The 16,699-nt window shown below is 37.3% G+C and overlaps 1 protein-coding gene across 4 annotated transcripts in view; it reads left to right on the forward strand.

Annotated features, from left to right (window-relative positions):
* LOC137259264 (paired amphipathic helix protein Sin3a-like) overlaps window positions 1-16,699 on the forward strand; it is a 48,361-nt gene that overhangs the window by 8,640 nt on the left and 23,022 nt on the right. Inside the window, exons 3-10 of one of the 4 annotated variants that reach the window (XM_067796897.1) lie at window positions 2,332-2,453; window positions 6,883-7,039; window positions 7,837-7,994; window positions 8,716-8,929; window positions 11,181-11,396; window positions 12,119-12,220; window positions 13,435-13,590; window positions 15,105-15,257. In XM_067796897.1, the coding sequence (XP_067652998.1) occupies window positions 2,332-2,453; window positions 6,883-7,039; window positions 7,837-7,994; window positions 8,716-8,929; window positions 11,181-11,396; window positions 12,119-12,220; window positions 13,435-13,590; window positions 15,105-15,257 (1,278 nt within the window). Of the gene's footprint in view, window positions 1-2,331; window positions 2,454-6,882; window positions 7,040-7,836; window positions 7,995-8,715; window positions 8,981-11,180; window positions 11,397-12,118; window positions 12,221-13,434; window positions 13,591-15,104; window positions 15,258-16,699 lie in introns of all 4 variants that reach the window. The other 3 variants (XM_067796898.1, XM_067796895.1, XM_067796896.1) reach the window with 3 other exon arrangements.

Here is a 16,699-nt window from a genome sequence, read left to right on the forward strand (position 1 = left end):
TGTAAGTTGAGTTAACGCATGTTCTGATCGGATAGAAAGTAGGGAGATAATTTGTGTTGATATTATATTTTTTTGAATGTTGATTTTATGAGAGCCGGGAAATATAGCCGCTTTAGAACAGTTTCATAGGAAGGTATGACAAATAACCTCTGTGGGAAGAGAATGGCATCTTGCTGTTGCACTGTTTGAATATTGCGTAAAAGTTGCATAAAAGTAAACGCAGTCACTCGCTCTTTTAAGTCCTTGATATTTATTATCAAGAAACTTTTCATGAATAAGCATTGTAAACTGTATATTTTCAGTTTTTATAGTTGTAGGTGATACACTATCAGACCATATTTCAATTAACTGCTAATGAACTAGTTTACAATTTAACCCTTCCGTATTTTGGTTTTATGGCCCATTCTACTCGTTCTTACTCTCCATCTGGCCTCATCAAAACATGTCACTTTTGATCAGGGGGCTGGGCAGCCCAGTGGTTATAGCGTTTGCTAGTCATCTTAAAGCAGGCCCAGGGGTTCAAAAATCCCATGGCCTGATGCCCGGGACAAGTCAGTTTTCATTTTGGGCAATCAGATAATGATATCTTACTTGTCCCTGTAGTACTAGATAATTTCCACTTTTGGTTTCAAACTGCAAATATACTTGGAATTTATTTCACATCTGCTCATGATGTAGCTGTTACATTTTGCAGTAATAATTTAGAGCTATTGTCTCTCTCTCTCTCTCTCTCTCTCTCTCTCTCTCTCTCTCTCTCTCTCTCTCTCTCTCTGTCTCTCTCTCTCTGTCTGTCTGTCTGTCTGTCTGTCTGTCTGTCTGTCTGTCTGTCTGTCTGGCCGGTGAAGGTCCCAGAGTAGAATAGGCCTTCAGCAACCCACGCTTGCCATAAAAGGTGCCTCTGCTTCTTGTAAGAGGCGACTAACGGGATTGGATGGTCAGACTTGCTGACTTTGATTGACACGTCATTGGTTCCCATTTGTCCATATTGATGCTCATGTTATTGATCACTGGATTGTCTGGTCCACACTTGATTATTTACAGACAGCCGCCATATGACTGGAATATTGCTGAGTGCAGTGTAAAACTAAACTCACTCACTCTCTCTTCCCCCTCCCCCCGTATCTGCATATGAACAGATGAAAAATATGCATTATACAGTAGGAGATAATCAAGAAAACGTATGGTTTTGTTGTCTATTAACCAGTTTACAGAAATGGCAATGTTTTTGTGCATATATGAAACGAAACACAAGATTACTGCTACTCCATTAAATGGACTCTTCCAGTCAGTATTCTAAATGGACTCTTCCAGTCAGTATTCTAAATGGACTCGTCAGGTTTTCCAGTACTCCTATGTTGAAAAAATAAGGAGTATGTACTACTGTTGTTGAAAAATTATCAGCAGCCCAGCTGAAAGCCCGGTGTCAGTTTGCTCAGTTGGTGTGATGTATGACCTCATATCTGGAGTCCTGTGATGTAATGTCGCTGGAATATTGCCAAAAGTGGCGTAAAACTACACTCACTCATGCACACAAACAGGAAATCATCATCATCAGGTTATCATGCAAGTCTGTTTTGGTATGACTAATATCCTGCATTATAAATAAACTAAAAATAAATTGTGTTTAGCAAACATTGACAAGCAGGCAGTCACTTCCTCACTCTCGATCACATTGAAATATCTGCCGCTGAAGAAGCAAGGACTGAACATTTTGGGACGGAATGTTACTAGTTATGATTTGCTAGCATATTGCTGAAAGACATAAAAACTCACTCACTCACTCACTCACTCACTCACTCACTCACTCAGAACTTAACATATTGGTATGAAATAATGCTAGTTTTTCATGCTTTTCCTCGTACGCAACAAGTGATAGATCTACTGTTTCTTCACAGTATGACAATGTGTTGGTAAATTTGTAATGTTTTTGTAGAAATTCATGAAAATTGACACTATTTTTTACTGTACCAGAATATTAGTGTGCAAAGATATCCAGTAAGATGGAGAATCAATTTCAAACAACCCACAGATCTCATCACAATGTCTTCTATAGCTTTATTACAGGTCTATATAGGGGAATATTTATTTATGCACATACAGAATCATTGATTTTTAAAAATTTATATATCAGTATTTTCTTTTGATATGGCAAGGCTTAACATTTCCGATAATTGGCAAAATCACTAGTTATGTGTTTGTTTTTCAGTGGAGGGTTGATTCTAATCAGTTTCCAATCAATGAAACAGTTACTAATTAGTTGTTTTTATTTTTCAGCAGTCGGCTGATTTCAATCAATTACATCTGTACTAATTACTTGTTTATCTTTTCCAGCGGAGAGTCAATTCTAGCGAATCGTTTCCAAGAGTTGTTGCCCCTAGCGGGCCCAGGTACGGCGAGGTTGCTGAGAGTCTGAACAACGCCATGCAGTTCCCATTACCGGGATTTACAACAACGTGAGTTTTACTCTTATTCGTTCATTGGAAATATGGTTTACTGTAAACGTGCACGGATCTATAAAATTATCGTTTCGGGGCTATTCCTTGCTCTGTGGTCAGGTGAACTGATGAAACAAAATACATCATAGAATATATATACTACATTGTACAAGAAGCCAGTGTTGCATGCATATACAATAAAATAAATAAGAAACGTGATGAAAGGGAAGGATGTACGGACGATGGGTATATTGTTTACACAAGGGAACAGTTTATACAAGTAATTAGCAGATATGGGTAGAAGCCAGTAATGATCTAATTGACTTCCCAAGCAACTTGGTAGGTTGTACTAGGTAGGCACTTGGGTTGTACAGACAATTAGAACCGCAGCTTGCTGCTTCACAACTGACAGAGGGGCAGACACACATGAACAAGAAGTTGTCATCCATAATATGCCTTTTACCTTAGTTTTTGTGTTGAATTTTCTACAGCTTTTGAAATTAGACATCTAACTTCATTTTTTTGTTACCTTGAACTGTGTAGATAGAAAATTTTGAACTAAGACCAGACCAATTTTATTTCAATTTTTATGCATCTACTGATCATATTTTTTCAAGAATTAGAAAAAAAGTAGAAATTGATTTTCTCTTCTCAAAAATATAAAATCCTAATCTTTGTGTAGGCCAAAAATGTAAACATGCGTATTTATTTTAAGTTGGTTTTCCCCCATATTTATCCTATAAAATGCCAAAAATATAATACTTTCAGTATTAGAGAGGAATATTATTTGGATAATATTTTTTCTGATACTAAAATGAGTAAAACAAGAGATTAAATTATCTGACGTAACCAAAGAAACTCACGTAGAACACAAACACAGAACACAATTATTCCTACAGTTATATTTCATATTCAGTTAGAAATAGTAAATTGTATTGAATATTTATAGCACACATTGCCTTTGTTATTTCCATTCAGAACTGCCTCTTTTTGTTTGATTTTGCAATAGTGACATGATGTAAGTGTTGATCCAAATGCTTTTCTTGCACATAATGAGAATTCACAAGGCTTAATGCTGACTTGCAAATTTGGTGGAATACAGGAATTCTCCCAAAGAGTTTTTGCTAGATCTTGACAAAGCATCATATATTGGAATGAAGGGTATAGTTATACATGGTGACTAGTTATAAATGGTGACTAGTTATAAATGGTCAAGGTGTAATTGGAACCTTTATAGGATTTTATATGTAGGCATAAGATGATCCCACCTCAAGCACATGTTCCGTTGAAATGCTTTAGTTTTAGGTTTTTGGAAGCTTGCTTTATGCAGAAATTTATGTTAATTTGAATTATATGAAAAAATAGTATTGTAAAATTGTTGTGAGGATAAATAAAGACAGATTATTAACTTAGCAGATTTTTTATTTTAAATGAAAGCTAAAATTTGACTGCAATGGCCAGTGGATGAAGGTAGTTTTCACAAATGGTAATTCAGAGTGTGTCCTGTGTTTCAGATGTCTGTCTGACCCACTGAAAATACACATGACTCATAGATTAAATAGAGAATCTCACCCAAGTGTCCACTGATTTCAAATATATCAACAGGGGTTGATTAAGTAACAAATATGAGGCTTGCCAAGAATATTTTTAGCTTTATCAATGAATGTTGATATAATTGATATCAGTAGACACGAGGGTGAGATTCTATTTATCATCCAAAATCATTCTTCATTAGTTTTCATTGAAAAATGTATATCTCAGAACACAGCACTGGCATTAAATTTGCAGTGCAATGATGTCATAGCATTGTGATGTCATCAAGTTCATGACATAGCATTGTGATGTCATCAAGTTCATGACATGGCATTGTGATGTCATCACGTTCATGACATAGCATTGTGATGTCATCACGTTCATGACATAGCATTGTGAAGGCGATATCTTCTATTAGATATCATCTGATCTCACACAAGTGATCTCTCCTGTGGAACACAGTTTTGGATGATAAAAATTTAACAGATTTAACAGATTTTCAGATAACTTAATATTTCTAATAAGTGGCACTGAAATTAATATCAAACATAAGATATGTAAACAGAAAACAACTGTGACATGTCACATATAACAACTTCAATCAAAGTCATTGTGAAATGTACTGTCAGACACTGGGGACGGCGGGTTGTAGACTTCTATTGGACCGTTGACGAATCTGCCAGATTTGTTAGAGGGTCAGACACTATTTGTGAACACTGGCTAAAGGGCTAAATCCAGCTAGAATCCAGATAGCAAAAATTCTTTCAGTCTCCTTAGTCCTTAACATTGTGATTTATCTTCAGTTGCTTGTGATGTCAAGCCTGTTTTGCCTTGTCTGTAATAATTATTTTATAGTAAAGTGACATGAAGTTTTTGATTTCCTCTGTGTGATAATCTAGTTATTTCACGATCTTTCATCGCCAGGGTTACTAATTATCTGTATTTATCACATTTTTGGTCAAAAATGGCTGAAGTATTGCTGCTGTTATTAGATATGTATTAGCTCACGCTCACCCATGAAGGACTAGTAACTCGAATAGGGTTTTGAGCACCATTGTCTGTATTGTTTAGTGTAAATCATACTCTGTTATTAACTGAGCTTACCTGATCAAAGAGATTGAGGCTTCTGGCTGAAGTCTAGGTTTGATGTTAATCTCATTCAGATCTGAACTTATTGTCTGTTTGCATTGAAAACATACTGATGAATTTCTCTTGAAAAGTAAACCAAATAAAGTGAAATTAAGATCTCGATCTTCATAATTTTACCTTGCCTATTGAACATTTAAATCTCAATTGTATTTGAATAGATTCAAATCTTTAGTATTGGTGTGTATTATAAGGAGGTAAGCACAGAAATTGGAACATTGAGACAAATGAACATGCCGTACATGATAAGCGTTCACTAAGACCAACCCTGCTTGTTCTTGGTGTTTCATTTAATGTGCATGACTTCAATTTATTGGATTTATTTTTTCGTTTAAAGTGAAATTCATTGGTACATATTCACTGCAAACAGAATCTAGTTCCCTATGTAGCTTATCAAAGAGTACATTTCATTAAAGATCGACCTGCAATGACTGTTCGCAAACATTGATTAGTGAAAAACGTCAACAGCCATTTATGGCACATGTTTGAAATTTATTTGAAATGTTCCAAATCATGATATACTGGGCATTCAAACATAAAGTAAAATTCATCTTCAGTATCAAAATTACAAAATCTTCAAAGTCTCTGCTGCCTGGGTGATGCATCCTGTTTACCATTATTTTTAAATAAAGAAAGTGCCCCAGTTCTTAGTGGAGATTTCTGTGTCTTGCATCTTTAGATTTGATAGGAGTTTGATATGATTCAATATAAAAAAACTAATATTTGAATGCTGGTTCAAAAGAAGAGTTTTGAATATCAACAAATATGGCTGATTGCATATGGCAATACTTCCCACTGACTAGGAACTGCACTGCCATTTAGAAGAATCCTTAGGTTTGGAGTTGGAAAACCCATGTTTGCCATAAAAGGCGACCATGCTTGTCGTAAGAGGCAACTAACGGGATCGGGTGGTCAGGCTCGCTGACTTGAATGACACATGTCATCAGTTACCCATTGCGCAGATCGATGCTCATGTTGTTGATCACAGGATTGTCTGGTCCAGACTCGATTATTTACAGACCGTATGGCTGGAATATTTATGAGTGCGGCCTAAAACTAAACTCACTCACTTACTCACTCACTAGCTCATCCTGTTCTATTTTTGGGTATATATTTTAACTGGTTCTCTGGGAAACTTGTGTGCAGCTGATAGCTACTTCCGAGTTGATGTACAAAACTAGTAACACTTGTTAATCTTAATCCCTGCATGTAACAAATTAGAACTGAAACAAATTAGAACTGAATGGGTAAATAAGCTTGTCTAGTGATGTTTAATTGCAAATTTGACGTCTTTACTGTACTTGTCTGTCTGTTCATGCAAAATGATGCAATGTCATTAGATGAGCTTATTCCCTTCTACAAACTGCTATTTTGGTCCTCAAAATTTGACTTATCTACGCTGAGTTCATTAACATTCCTGTCAAATTTTGATGAATCATAGTTTAGTATCCATTCACAATCAATGTCTTTATTATTCTTACCTTAAATTTCTTTGAAATTTTCTTAGCCCTAGGCATAATGGGTTTACAAAATAATTTGCCCCTGAGAGGAAACTATGCTTGTTGCCAGAGTCTACTAATTTGATTGGGTGGTCAGACTCACTGACACATGTCATTGCATCCCAGTTGTGTAGGTCGATGCTCATGCAATTGATCATTGGATTGTCTGGTCCAGACTGCCGTCTCATACCGGGAATATTGCTGAGTGAGGTGTTAAAACAACAAACATAGCTTAATTATATCTATGGCTGTTTTGTTCTTTCTTCCAGTGTGAATCCCAACGTCTCTGGAGGCCATCACACCCAGTCTGTGCATCATGCTTTGCCAGGGATACAGTCAGCCCCTGCCCCGGCTCCACAGCCACACCCACAAGCCGCTCTCGCCTCCGCCCCTCAGCCCAGTGCACAGGTTGTGTCTGATATCTTCGTAAGTTTTGTTCAAATCCTGTTCGTCTGTTATGTAACCTAGGTTACCACGGTTGCAAGAGATGCCATCTTTTTTCACGGCAAATTTAAGTAAATTCTACATCCCATTTATCAGAAATCCGCCCAAAATTCTGCAGTTAAAAACTTGTAAAATACTCAAAATGATCAGTGGTCAGAATAGGTTTTGTACAAGTGCATGCATAAATAGAATAGTAAATGTCTATTCCAAATATTTTTCGAGAGATTTTTTCATTACAATCCTGAATCATTTCAAAATGTATGCACACAAAATATTTTTTGGCAAAAAGTGGCTAATTCTTAAGGTATTCTGCATGAAAATCTAGACGTTTTTCTGCAGTAAAAGGTAATTCCACAATTTATTCCCTGGAATCCAGGAGTTACTGGCTCATATCCAACATGACCAGTAAATGTTTCTATTGTTTGTTAGGCGTGGAAAGGTATGCAACGTTATATTCCCTTGGGTTCAGTATTCCGTTAAGGCAATTCAACAATTCTATACTTTGGGTTTCATTTCTCTCTAAAGTTTTCTATCTAAAATTGAAGTTCTGTTTATTCCAGAAAGCAAAGACTGTGATTACTTCTGTTCATTTTATTAAACAAAGTAAGGTTTGGGTCTTGTCAGTTTTCTGCATTAATGATCATATGAAGTTAACTGAAGGCCTTGATCTGCAGTGTGTACCTATCGTGGTATGAGGGTACACATTTCATACTGACAAATTTTGGTCTGTGAAAATCTGAACTGAGTGTCATTCATAATTTTCGGTCGTTTATTTCCAGACACACTCTGCGGCTGTTCAAGGCCAGCAGCAGCAGTTTCAGCGACTTAAGGTGGAAGACGCGCTGTCATACCTGGACCAGGTCAAACTACAGTTTGGCAACCAGCCCCAGGTGTACAACGACTTCCTGGACATAATGAAGGAGTTCAAGTCTCAAACGTGAGTGGAACTCAGTATATCACTCTATAACAAACTCATTCACCTGTGAAGATCCGGGTTAGAATTGGTCTTCAGCAACCCATGCTTGCTGTAAGAAGCGACTAATGGGGTCAGGTGTTTATTCTTGGAGACTTGGTTTATATTTTCGTCATCATATTCCAATAGCTTAAATTGATGCTCCTCATATTGATCACTGGATTGTCTGGTTCATTCTTGAATATCTATAGACCGCTGCTATCACATTTTTTATTTGACTTTAAGGAGCCAAAGTGGAAACAAAGACGAGCACATGACATCCATCATGAGTTTGATATTTACAGGCTGCGGAATTAAATGTATTAAAGCTTACTAAAAATATTAATACCTCTGAAAAATTTCTGTGGTGATGGGGTAGCCTAGTGGTTAAACTGTTCGTTTATCACCCAGGTTCGGGTTTGATTCCTCACGAGTAGTATGTTTGAAGCCCTTTTCTGGTGTCCCCTGCTGTGATATTGCTGGAATATTGCCAAAAAACGACATGCAATCATACTCATTCCCTCACTCACTGAAACCCAGCCATTCACTCACCCATACTCAGCAAACAAATGTGTGCTCATGACATCCATCACAAGTTTGTCAGATGCAGGTATTATCAGACAGCATTAAAAATGTAAAAGCTTACTATGTCGACTATTGAGGTTTGTGTTAAAAATATTTACACCTGATTGAATTGTTTTGTCAGGATTGACACACCTGGGGTCATCAATCGAGTGTCGAACTTGTTCAAAGGTCATCCTGACCTAATAGTTGGCTTCAACACGTTCCTGCCTCCTGGCTACAAAATCGAGGTCCAGTCGGAGACCATCAATGTCCATCAGCCCGGCCAGCAGGTGGTCTCCATCTCTCAGGTGGTCTCGGCGACCACGCCCAATCTTCATCAACCTCCTCCTCCCCCTGTGAGTCTGACTGCCTTGTTTTCAACATTAGCAAGTTGCCGCCCAATGGAGGTACTACCGGTATATCGGTTGCCACCATATGTATCTCGTTTATGTTACTGTGGAACACCGATATATTGAACGTTATACTTTTCTTTAATCCTTTATACTTTCTACTGTCAACAAATGCTGTCACTTCCTAAAAAAACCTAAAGGTTTTAGCATCTTTTTTGCAGTAGCTTTTGGAATTCTTAGTGCAAAAAACTCATTTTCTTTTTTCTGTTTTTGATCTCTTGATACTTTATCCTTCCTCAAAATGCTGTCACCTTCCCTTCAGACCCAAAGGATTCGGCATCTGTTTCGATGTTGATTTAGAATTATTAATGAAACTTGATCATTGTCTGTATTCTTTGTTCGATCATTTGATACTTTCTGCTGATACAAAATGCTATCACTTTAAGAAACCAGAGGTTTTGGCATCCATTTTGCTATTTCTTTTGAATTGTTAATGAAACGAGATCATTTCCTTTATTTCTTCTGTGTAAGCAGATGAGGCCTATTTCCACTGTGATTTTAAAGAGTTAAAAAATGATGTCACTTCTTAAAAAAATCAATAAAAGATTTTTTTTCTTAATGAATCAGGATCATTTTCTTTATTTCATCTGTGGGCTATTTCTATAAGCAAATGATTTTAAAGAGTTGGAAATGATATCACTTCTGAAAAAAAATCAATGAAAGATTTTCATCCTAGATTTTCCTACTGCTTTGGAATTCTTAATTAAACATGATCAGTTGCTAATTTTTGTGTGTTCCTTGGGCTATGCAAATGAGGTGTATGTTACTTTTTGTTTCTTAGTAGTATCATTTAGGAAGAAGAAAGGTTGGATACTGTTTTGGTAACAACTTCTTTATTTTGTTATATTGGAAGGTTTAGGTAGAAATCCTGTTGAGTAGGGAGGTTTCAGTTTACGGACATGTTTGGTTAATTGAGCTGTTGTCCTCATGAATTCAATTCATTAATATGAATAATTTGGAGATTGGTCACAGTGCCAGAAGGACCAAACAATGGGTCATGTTTTTTCATAGTCAAACAGAAACAATTTTGGAATGCTTGTTTACTTTAACAATGCCTAATGCAATTTTGTTTTTGTCTGTGTCTCTGACACATTTCATTAACACTACCAGTTTGTTCCAAGTCAGGATTAAATTTATGTTCCTAACATGCTATAGCCATCCGTCAAAGATGTAAAATTTGCAATGCATACTGTGCAATTTACATAAAAGACAAAAGTAAATGTTTTTCTATATTTCTTCTGCCTTAACAAGTATAGCCAGGAACATTTCATTAATGGCACTAAACAATTCTTTTCGATGATTGATGGGTGGTAATGAACTGGTCATCAATTGTGAGATTTTAACCAATATCCAACACTAGTTATTTGTGGTCAACAGAATCAAACATTGAAAAATTTGTACTATTTCTGTCCTTTTTCAAAGTGAGATGTCATAAAAATGGAATATATACTAGCCTTGCAGTAGCACAAGCCATGTTAAATTGCCACGGCCAAGCTTGGTACTTTCGACTTAACTATTACATACCAAATTTGAGTATCACGAAATCAGTGGTTATTGCTGTTAAAATTAAACATGTCAACATAGGCAGTCCATATTGTGTATTAATTACTTAACTACAGTATTGTGTTCTTGAATAATTATTCGTGTTCGTTACCCAATATTCATGATATGTCTCACATTTGCAACGGTGTATTCGTTGCAGTCCTGGGCCCCGTTTCACAAAACTCTCGTAAACCTAAGGTCTCGTAACTTTTCTCGTAGCATTTCCACCTCCTATGTTACAGTATGCCAGGCACAAATGCTACGAGAAAAGTTACGATACCTTAGGCTTACGAGAGTTTTGTGAAACGGGGCCCTGCTGTGGAGCAGTTCACACCATGACATAATAAAGAACTGTTCATCCGAAAAGTATCAGGCCTTTCTTCAATTCATATTTGTCTGGAATTAGTTATGTTCTTGTGAATAAAGTTATTTGCATTCACTCACTGAAAAAGTAAGGAGTTAAAAAAGTATGTTGTATTTTTGTTGATTTAGTATGAAGGCATGACGCTACTACATAAACATGATCTTCACAGAATATTGTATTATCTGCTGTGCACCAACTTGACAATGCAGTATCATTGGTGAATTGACAAACCATACCATGGTAACTGCACATATTTCAGGGTATGACAGCCTTATTTGTGGTCTGTTTCAGAAACCCCAACCTCACGTCCCCACTCCCCCGGCTAGTCACAACCCTCCCCCCTCACACCATTCCTACCACCAGTCGCCCCGGCAGAACCCGGAGCCTACACCAGCTGCCCCACCCCCTCCCCAACCCCCACATAACCCCCCTACACCCCAGCAGCAGCAGCAAGCCAGTCAACCAGTGGAATTCAACCATGCCATCAACTACGTCAATAAAATCAAGGTGAGATAACTCTGATACACCAGTAAGGTCATCATTGTTTTGTGACGAAAGGTCAGGCTATTTATTCTCGAAACATTCGTAGCCCTACAAACTTCTTAAACCCATTCTCAACCCATTGAGTACGATGTAAGTTAGGAATTTCTTATGGCTACGAATGTTTCAAGAATAAGAGTGAGTGAGTTTAGTTTTACGCCGCACTCAGCAATATTCCAGCCATATGGCGGCAGTCTGTAAATAATTGAGTCTGGACCAGGCAATCCAGTGATCAACAACATGAGCATCGATCTGCCAAATGGGAACCGATGACATGTCTCAACCAAGTCAGCAAGCCTGACCACCCGGTCCCGTTAGTCGCCTCTTACGACAAGCATAGTTGCCTTTTCTGGCAAGCCTGCGTTGCTGAAGGCCTATTCTACCCCGGGACCTTCAAGCCCTAGTTATTGTTCTGGCAGAAAAACTATTGGCAATATGGAAATAGATTCCTCTCACTGACAATTCTGACAATTAGAAAAGGACTAAAGCAAACTGTGATGAATTGGAAGACAGACTTGGTGATCTGGTTTGTTGCGTTTCCTTGGTTCACGACACAAAATATCAATCACTGGATTGTCTAGTCCAGATTTTATTATAGCTGGAATGTTGTTGAATGCACTTCTCGAAGACACACCTTAACACACGTTTTTGCAAAATTCAAAACTGGAAATGGAAATTGCTTATTTCAGAATCGGTTCCAAGGACAGCCCGAAATCTACAAACAGTTCCTGGAGATTCTTCACACTTACCAGAAGGAACAGCGGAATCTGAAAGAAGTAGGATCATTCCAGGTACGGATCTTTTGGATAGTCAGACTAGTGGCTAGTAGGGCTAGTAGGTGTATTAAACTATTTGGTTTGTATTATAAGGGGATAAGTGCAGTACTTGGAACAGAGAAACAAATCCATGTGCCATACGTGATGAGCGTTAACTTTGACTAACCCTTGTTGTTCTCGGTGTTTCATGTAATGTGCATACCTCCTTGTCATACAAACTAATGATACCGATTAGAAACTATGATTGTTTGCAGTGTTCGCGTTAACACAGAAACCTGCTTTTTTCACACCCAAAAAAATAAGAAATAAAGGCAAACATATTTTTTTTTGCATGTGTGTTTTGGGCACGCATATTGTGGTATGCTTAATTATAAACAATACATTAAAGCAGCAACATATTAAAGAAAAGAAATTTTGAAATGATTCAACATTTCACGCACAAACCATTTGGACCACATATTTATAATTTCATTTCTGCACGCACTCTTACAAAACCAACTGTGAACACTGGTTTGTTAAACAACTTTTATCCTGAGTTGAATGAAACTATGAGATTTCAAAATTCAGTTGATAAGGTAAAGTTATCAAGCCAAGTCCACCCCATACAGCATTCCATATGGCTGATATGGTTAGATAATGGTTTCTTAACAGTACTTCAGTCTACTGAAAAATGTTCCCGAGAGCTGCTCAGGAAGGTGCCTCTGAATAAAGAGATGGCAACCCACCTGAATTTGTCGGAATCATATCAAAAATTGCATGTTGATTCCACCATTCCAACAAAGCCAAATTCATTCTGTTTTTTTATCAAAATGTGACAAAGTTACAGATAACCTTACTTACTTCAGGGTTTGGATCATCTTTGACTATTAGTAACGATAATTCAATGAATATAACACTTTATAGAAATTTTCAAATTGTTTACACAAGAATGTTATCTAGAAGATGAGTAGGCCGTCTGATAAATTTCATGGGCTCTTTTTTTTTATTCACTTTAACATTCACAAATACTGCTGCTGAATAGGGAAAACAGTTTCATCAGTTGTGCATGGATCGCCAGATGTAATGGCCTTGAAAAGTTTCATACCTTGAGAGCAACAGTTTATAGGGACCTCTAATGTTTTTGGAAAATTCCTAATTTTTTCTCTTTTAAGGATTCCAGATTTCTTATTGCGCCAATTTAGGAGTGGCATCTTTTGGAATGTTTTAACACCATTGTTTATGTGTTGCAGGGTCTGGTTCCCCCCGGTTACAAGCCCCTGACGGAGGCAGAAGTGTACTCCCAGGTGGCCAAACTGTTTCAGAACCAAGAGGACCTCTTGGCAGAGTTCGGACAGTTCTTGCCAGATGCCAACGGATCATCATCCTATCTGGCTGCCTATGTCAGTGTAAGCATTTCATTTCTTTATCTGTCATTGTTCTGGCCTTCACCTCATCACAGTGTTCGAAACTAACTTGAACAGGAAAGACTTTGAATGTAAATCATGGTATTTTGAATCATTTGTATGTTTCACCTAATTATTTGGGTAGTGTCAGACAGACAGACCAACATTTTACTGAGCATTAGGCCACTGGACGGAAATACATTCATAAATATATATTTTGCATGAATTCATGTGTTTTATGGGGGGAAAAAACATCAGAATGTTAAAATTTCATCAAATATTTTAAAATGGGTATAAATTATATGTATCATTTATGTGTTTTTTTTAAGACATTATGTTAAGAAAACTGTGTTGTGAAGCTTGTCATCTTTGGTTTCTAACAGAGATTGGCCCTATCTGTGTTTCTTGGTGTCAGATCATACTTGGGTTTTACAAAGAGGTAAAATTGTAAAACATGCACTGGAACAGGTTACTGGAAGCTGAGGACTGCTGAAATTTATGTTTTACGTTTAACAATTCTACTGTGACAAGGACTGCTAGACTTAATAAAGCCTTGACCTGATTATACAGACCTTGACTGAATTATACCGGCCATGACCTTGTTATAGAATAATGATGATCAGTGTGTTAGCGCTTTGAGCATGCTTTGTTGCATTGAGATTAGTGCATTATAAGACTTCGATTTAATATTATTATAAATAATAGTTACACAGGATTTGACCTGATTATATGGGCCATCATCTGATTCTACAGGTCTTGACTTATTTATACAGACCTTCTCATGATTATACTGGCCTTGGCTTGATTGTTCAGGCCTTTACATAATTATACAGACCTGATTCCACGGGCCTTCATGTGACTGCACAGGTCTTGACCTGATTATACAGATCTCGATCTGATCATATGGATTTTCATCCAATTATACTGGTCTTGACCTAATTTCACAGGTCTGGACCTGATTATACAGACTTTGATCTGATCATATCGGCCTTCATCCAGTTATACGGGTCTTGGCCTAATTACACAGGTTTGACCTGATTATACAGACCTTGATCTGATCACATGGCCCTTCATCCAATGATACCGATCTTGACCTCATTACACAGGTCTCGACCAAATTATACAGACCTTGATCTGATCACATGGGCCTTCATCCAATTACACAGGTCTTGACAAGATTATGCAGGCCTTTACCTAATTATACAGGTTTGACGTGATTATGCAGGCATTATAAAAAAAATTTTGGTAGAGCCTTGAAAAAGCCTTAATTGCCAGGGATTCGCCCAGTATGGCCTAATGTTTAGCGAAACCTGTCATATCTAATAAGAATATTTCTGAGTGCAGCATAAAACTAAACTCCCTCACTGTGTTATATTTTGTTAGTTATTTAAAATTGTTGATTGGTCCTTGAAAACCTGCTAAAGAACCCTCACGACTGGTCATCTGCACAAACCCTAGTTAATATTTTACTAACAAAATGCATGTGGTTGTCTTCAATGTTTGTCTGTTTGTTTCAGTGTGGTGACAATTTTTTTCAGAATGATTCAGCGTTCAGTATCCGTAACGACCATGCCTCTGCTGTGAAGAAGCCAGGCTTCAATAACAAGAACCAGTCGGGAAAGACGAGCCAGATAAAACGTCCTCAGTCGGGCTCTGTGCCCCCAGCCAAGGTAGAAATAACTACTGCTTTCATCAGTCTTAATATACTGTAAACCGGAAATATTGTGCATGAGTTTATATATTTTGCGACTTTGTGTGTCACTTCCCCATGGAAACAAGTTCTTGGCACAGTAGTATTAAGAAAGGTAAATTTACATTACAGTTTAAATTTGATTATACTTGATTCATGAAAAAACACAAAAAATTATACACACAATAATAACAAATGAAATGTGTATCAATAGTGGAATTGAACAGCTAGTAACTTTTAAGCCGACCTGCGAAGATCTGGGATAGAAGAGGCCTTCAGCAACCAAGGATTGTCATAAAAGGTGCTTGCCGTAGAGGCGACTAACGAGACCGAATGGTCAGGCTTGCTGACTTGGTTGACACATGTCATCGGTTCCCAATTGTGCAGATTGATATTCATGCTGTTGATCACTGGATTGTCTGGTCCAGACTCGATTATTTACAGACCACTGCCATATGGCTAGAATATTGCTGAGTGCAGCATAAAACTAAACCCACTCACTCACTCACTGGTTATAAAGAGAAGTAGTGGTATGATCATAAGATGTCTGTCTTTAAAAAGTTTTAACTCTTATACTTCCAATCCAAATTGAAAGTTCACGTTCCCTTAGTTTTTTCCCAATTGCTATATGTGCACTGCAGTTTTCAAGACAAATTTAAAAGACGAAAGCACTACTAAGAGACAAATAAATACAATGAAGCTTGTTTGCATTTTTCACTAGTTACCTGACATATACAAAAAGTAGAATTTTTTCATTGTGGAAACTTAATTTCATAGTCTTGAAAAAATATGAACAGAGTTTCCATAAAGCTAAAAATAAAATTGGTCTGGCTCCATCTAACCATGTCTATGCCCCACCATATATGGCAGGGGCATATAGGGTTTCCCAGTGTTTCCGTCCATGCATCCGTCCACCAGTACGAAAAAGTCTCCGTGGAATTCAATGAACTTCTTTGGGATGCTAATGGTGTGGATCTCATGTTTTGTTTTTGTATTTTATAGTTTTTGTATGTTTAGAGACACTTGAACTCAGATAAATTTTGTGGAATTTCACTGTGATGACAGTGAAATAGGAGTTAAGTATCCAATTCACAGAATTGATAAAGCTCATACATACAGGGTGTGCATCTCATAGCTTCATAGATGTATACTGAACTTGTTTAGTAGAAATTAATCACCAGAGCACTTTCAGTGTGGGGAACACTTCCCACAGCTGTGGGGAATCAGTGTCTTTGGACACAATTTTGTCTTGCATCTAAACAGTACTAGGATCAGGGGTACTTGGTTGGTTGTTCAAAGCTACACTCTATGTTCTATCTGTATGGTGGTGATCTGTAAATAATCAAGTCTTGAGTCTCACTACCCACCAAGTTCAATTAGCATGTACAAGGGTTCAGCATTTTTTTTAAATACCACTTTCCT

The sequence above is a fragment of the Haliotis asinina genome, chromosome 13 (genome assembly GCF_037392515.1).
Source record: "Haliotis asinina isolate JCU_RB_2024 chromosome 13, JCU_Hal_asi_v2, whole genome shotgun sequence".
NCBI lineage: Eukaryota > Metazoa > Mollusca > Gastropoda > Lepetellida > Haliotidae > Haliotis > Haliotis asinina.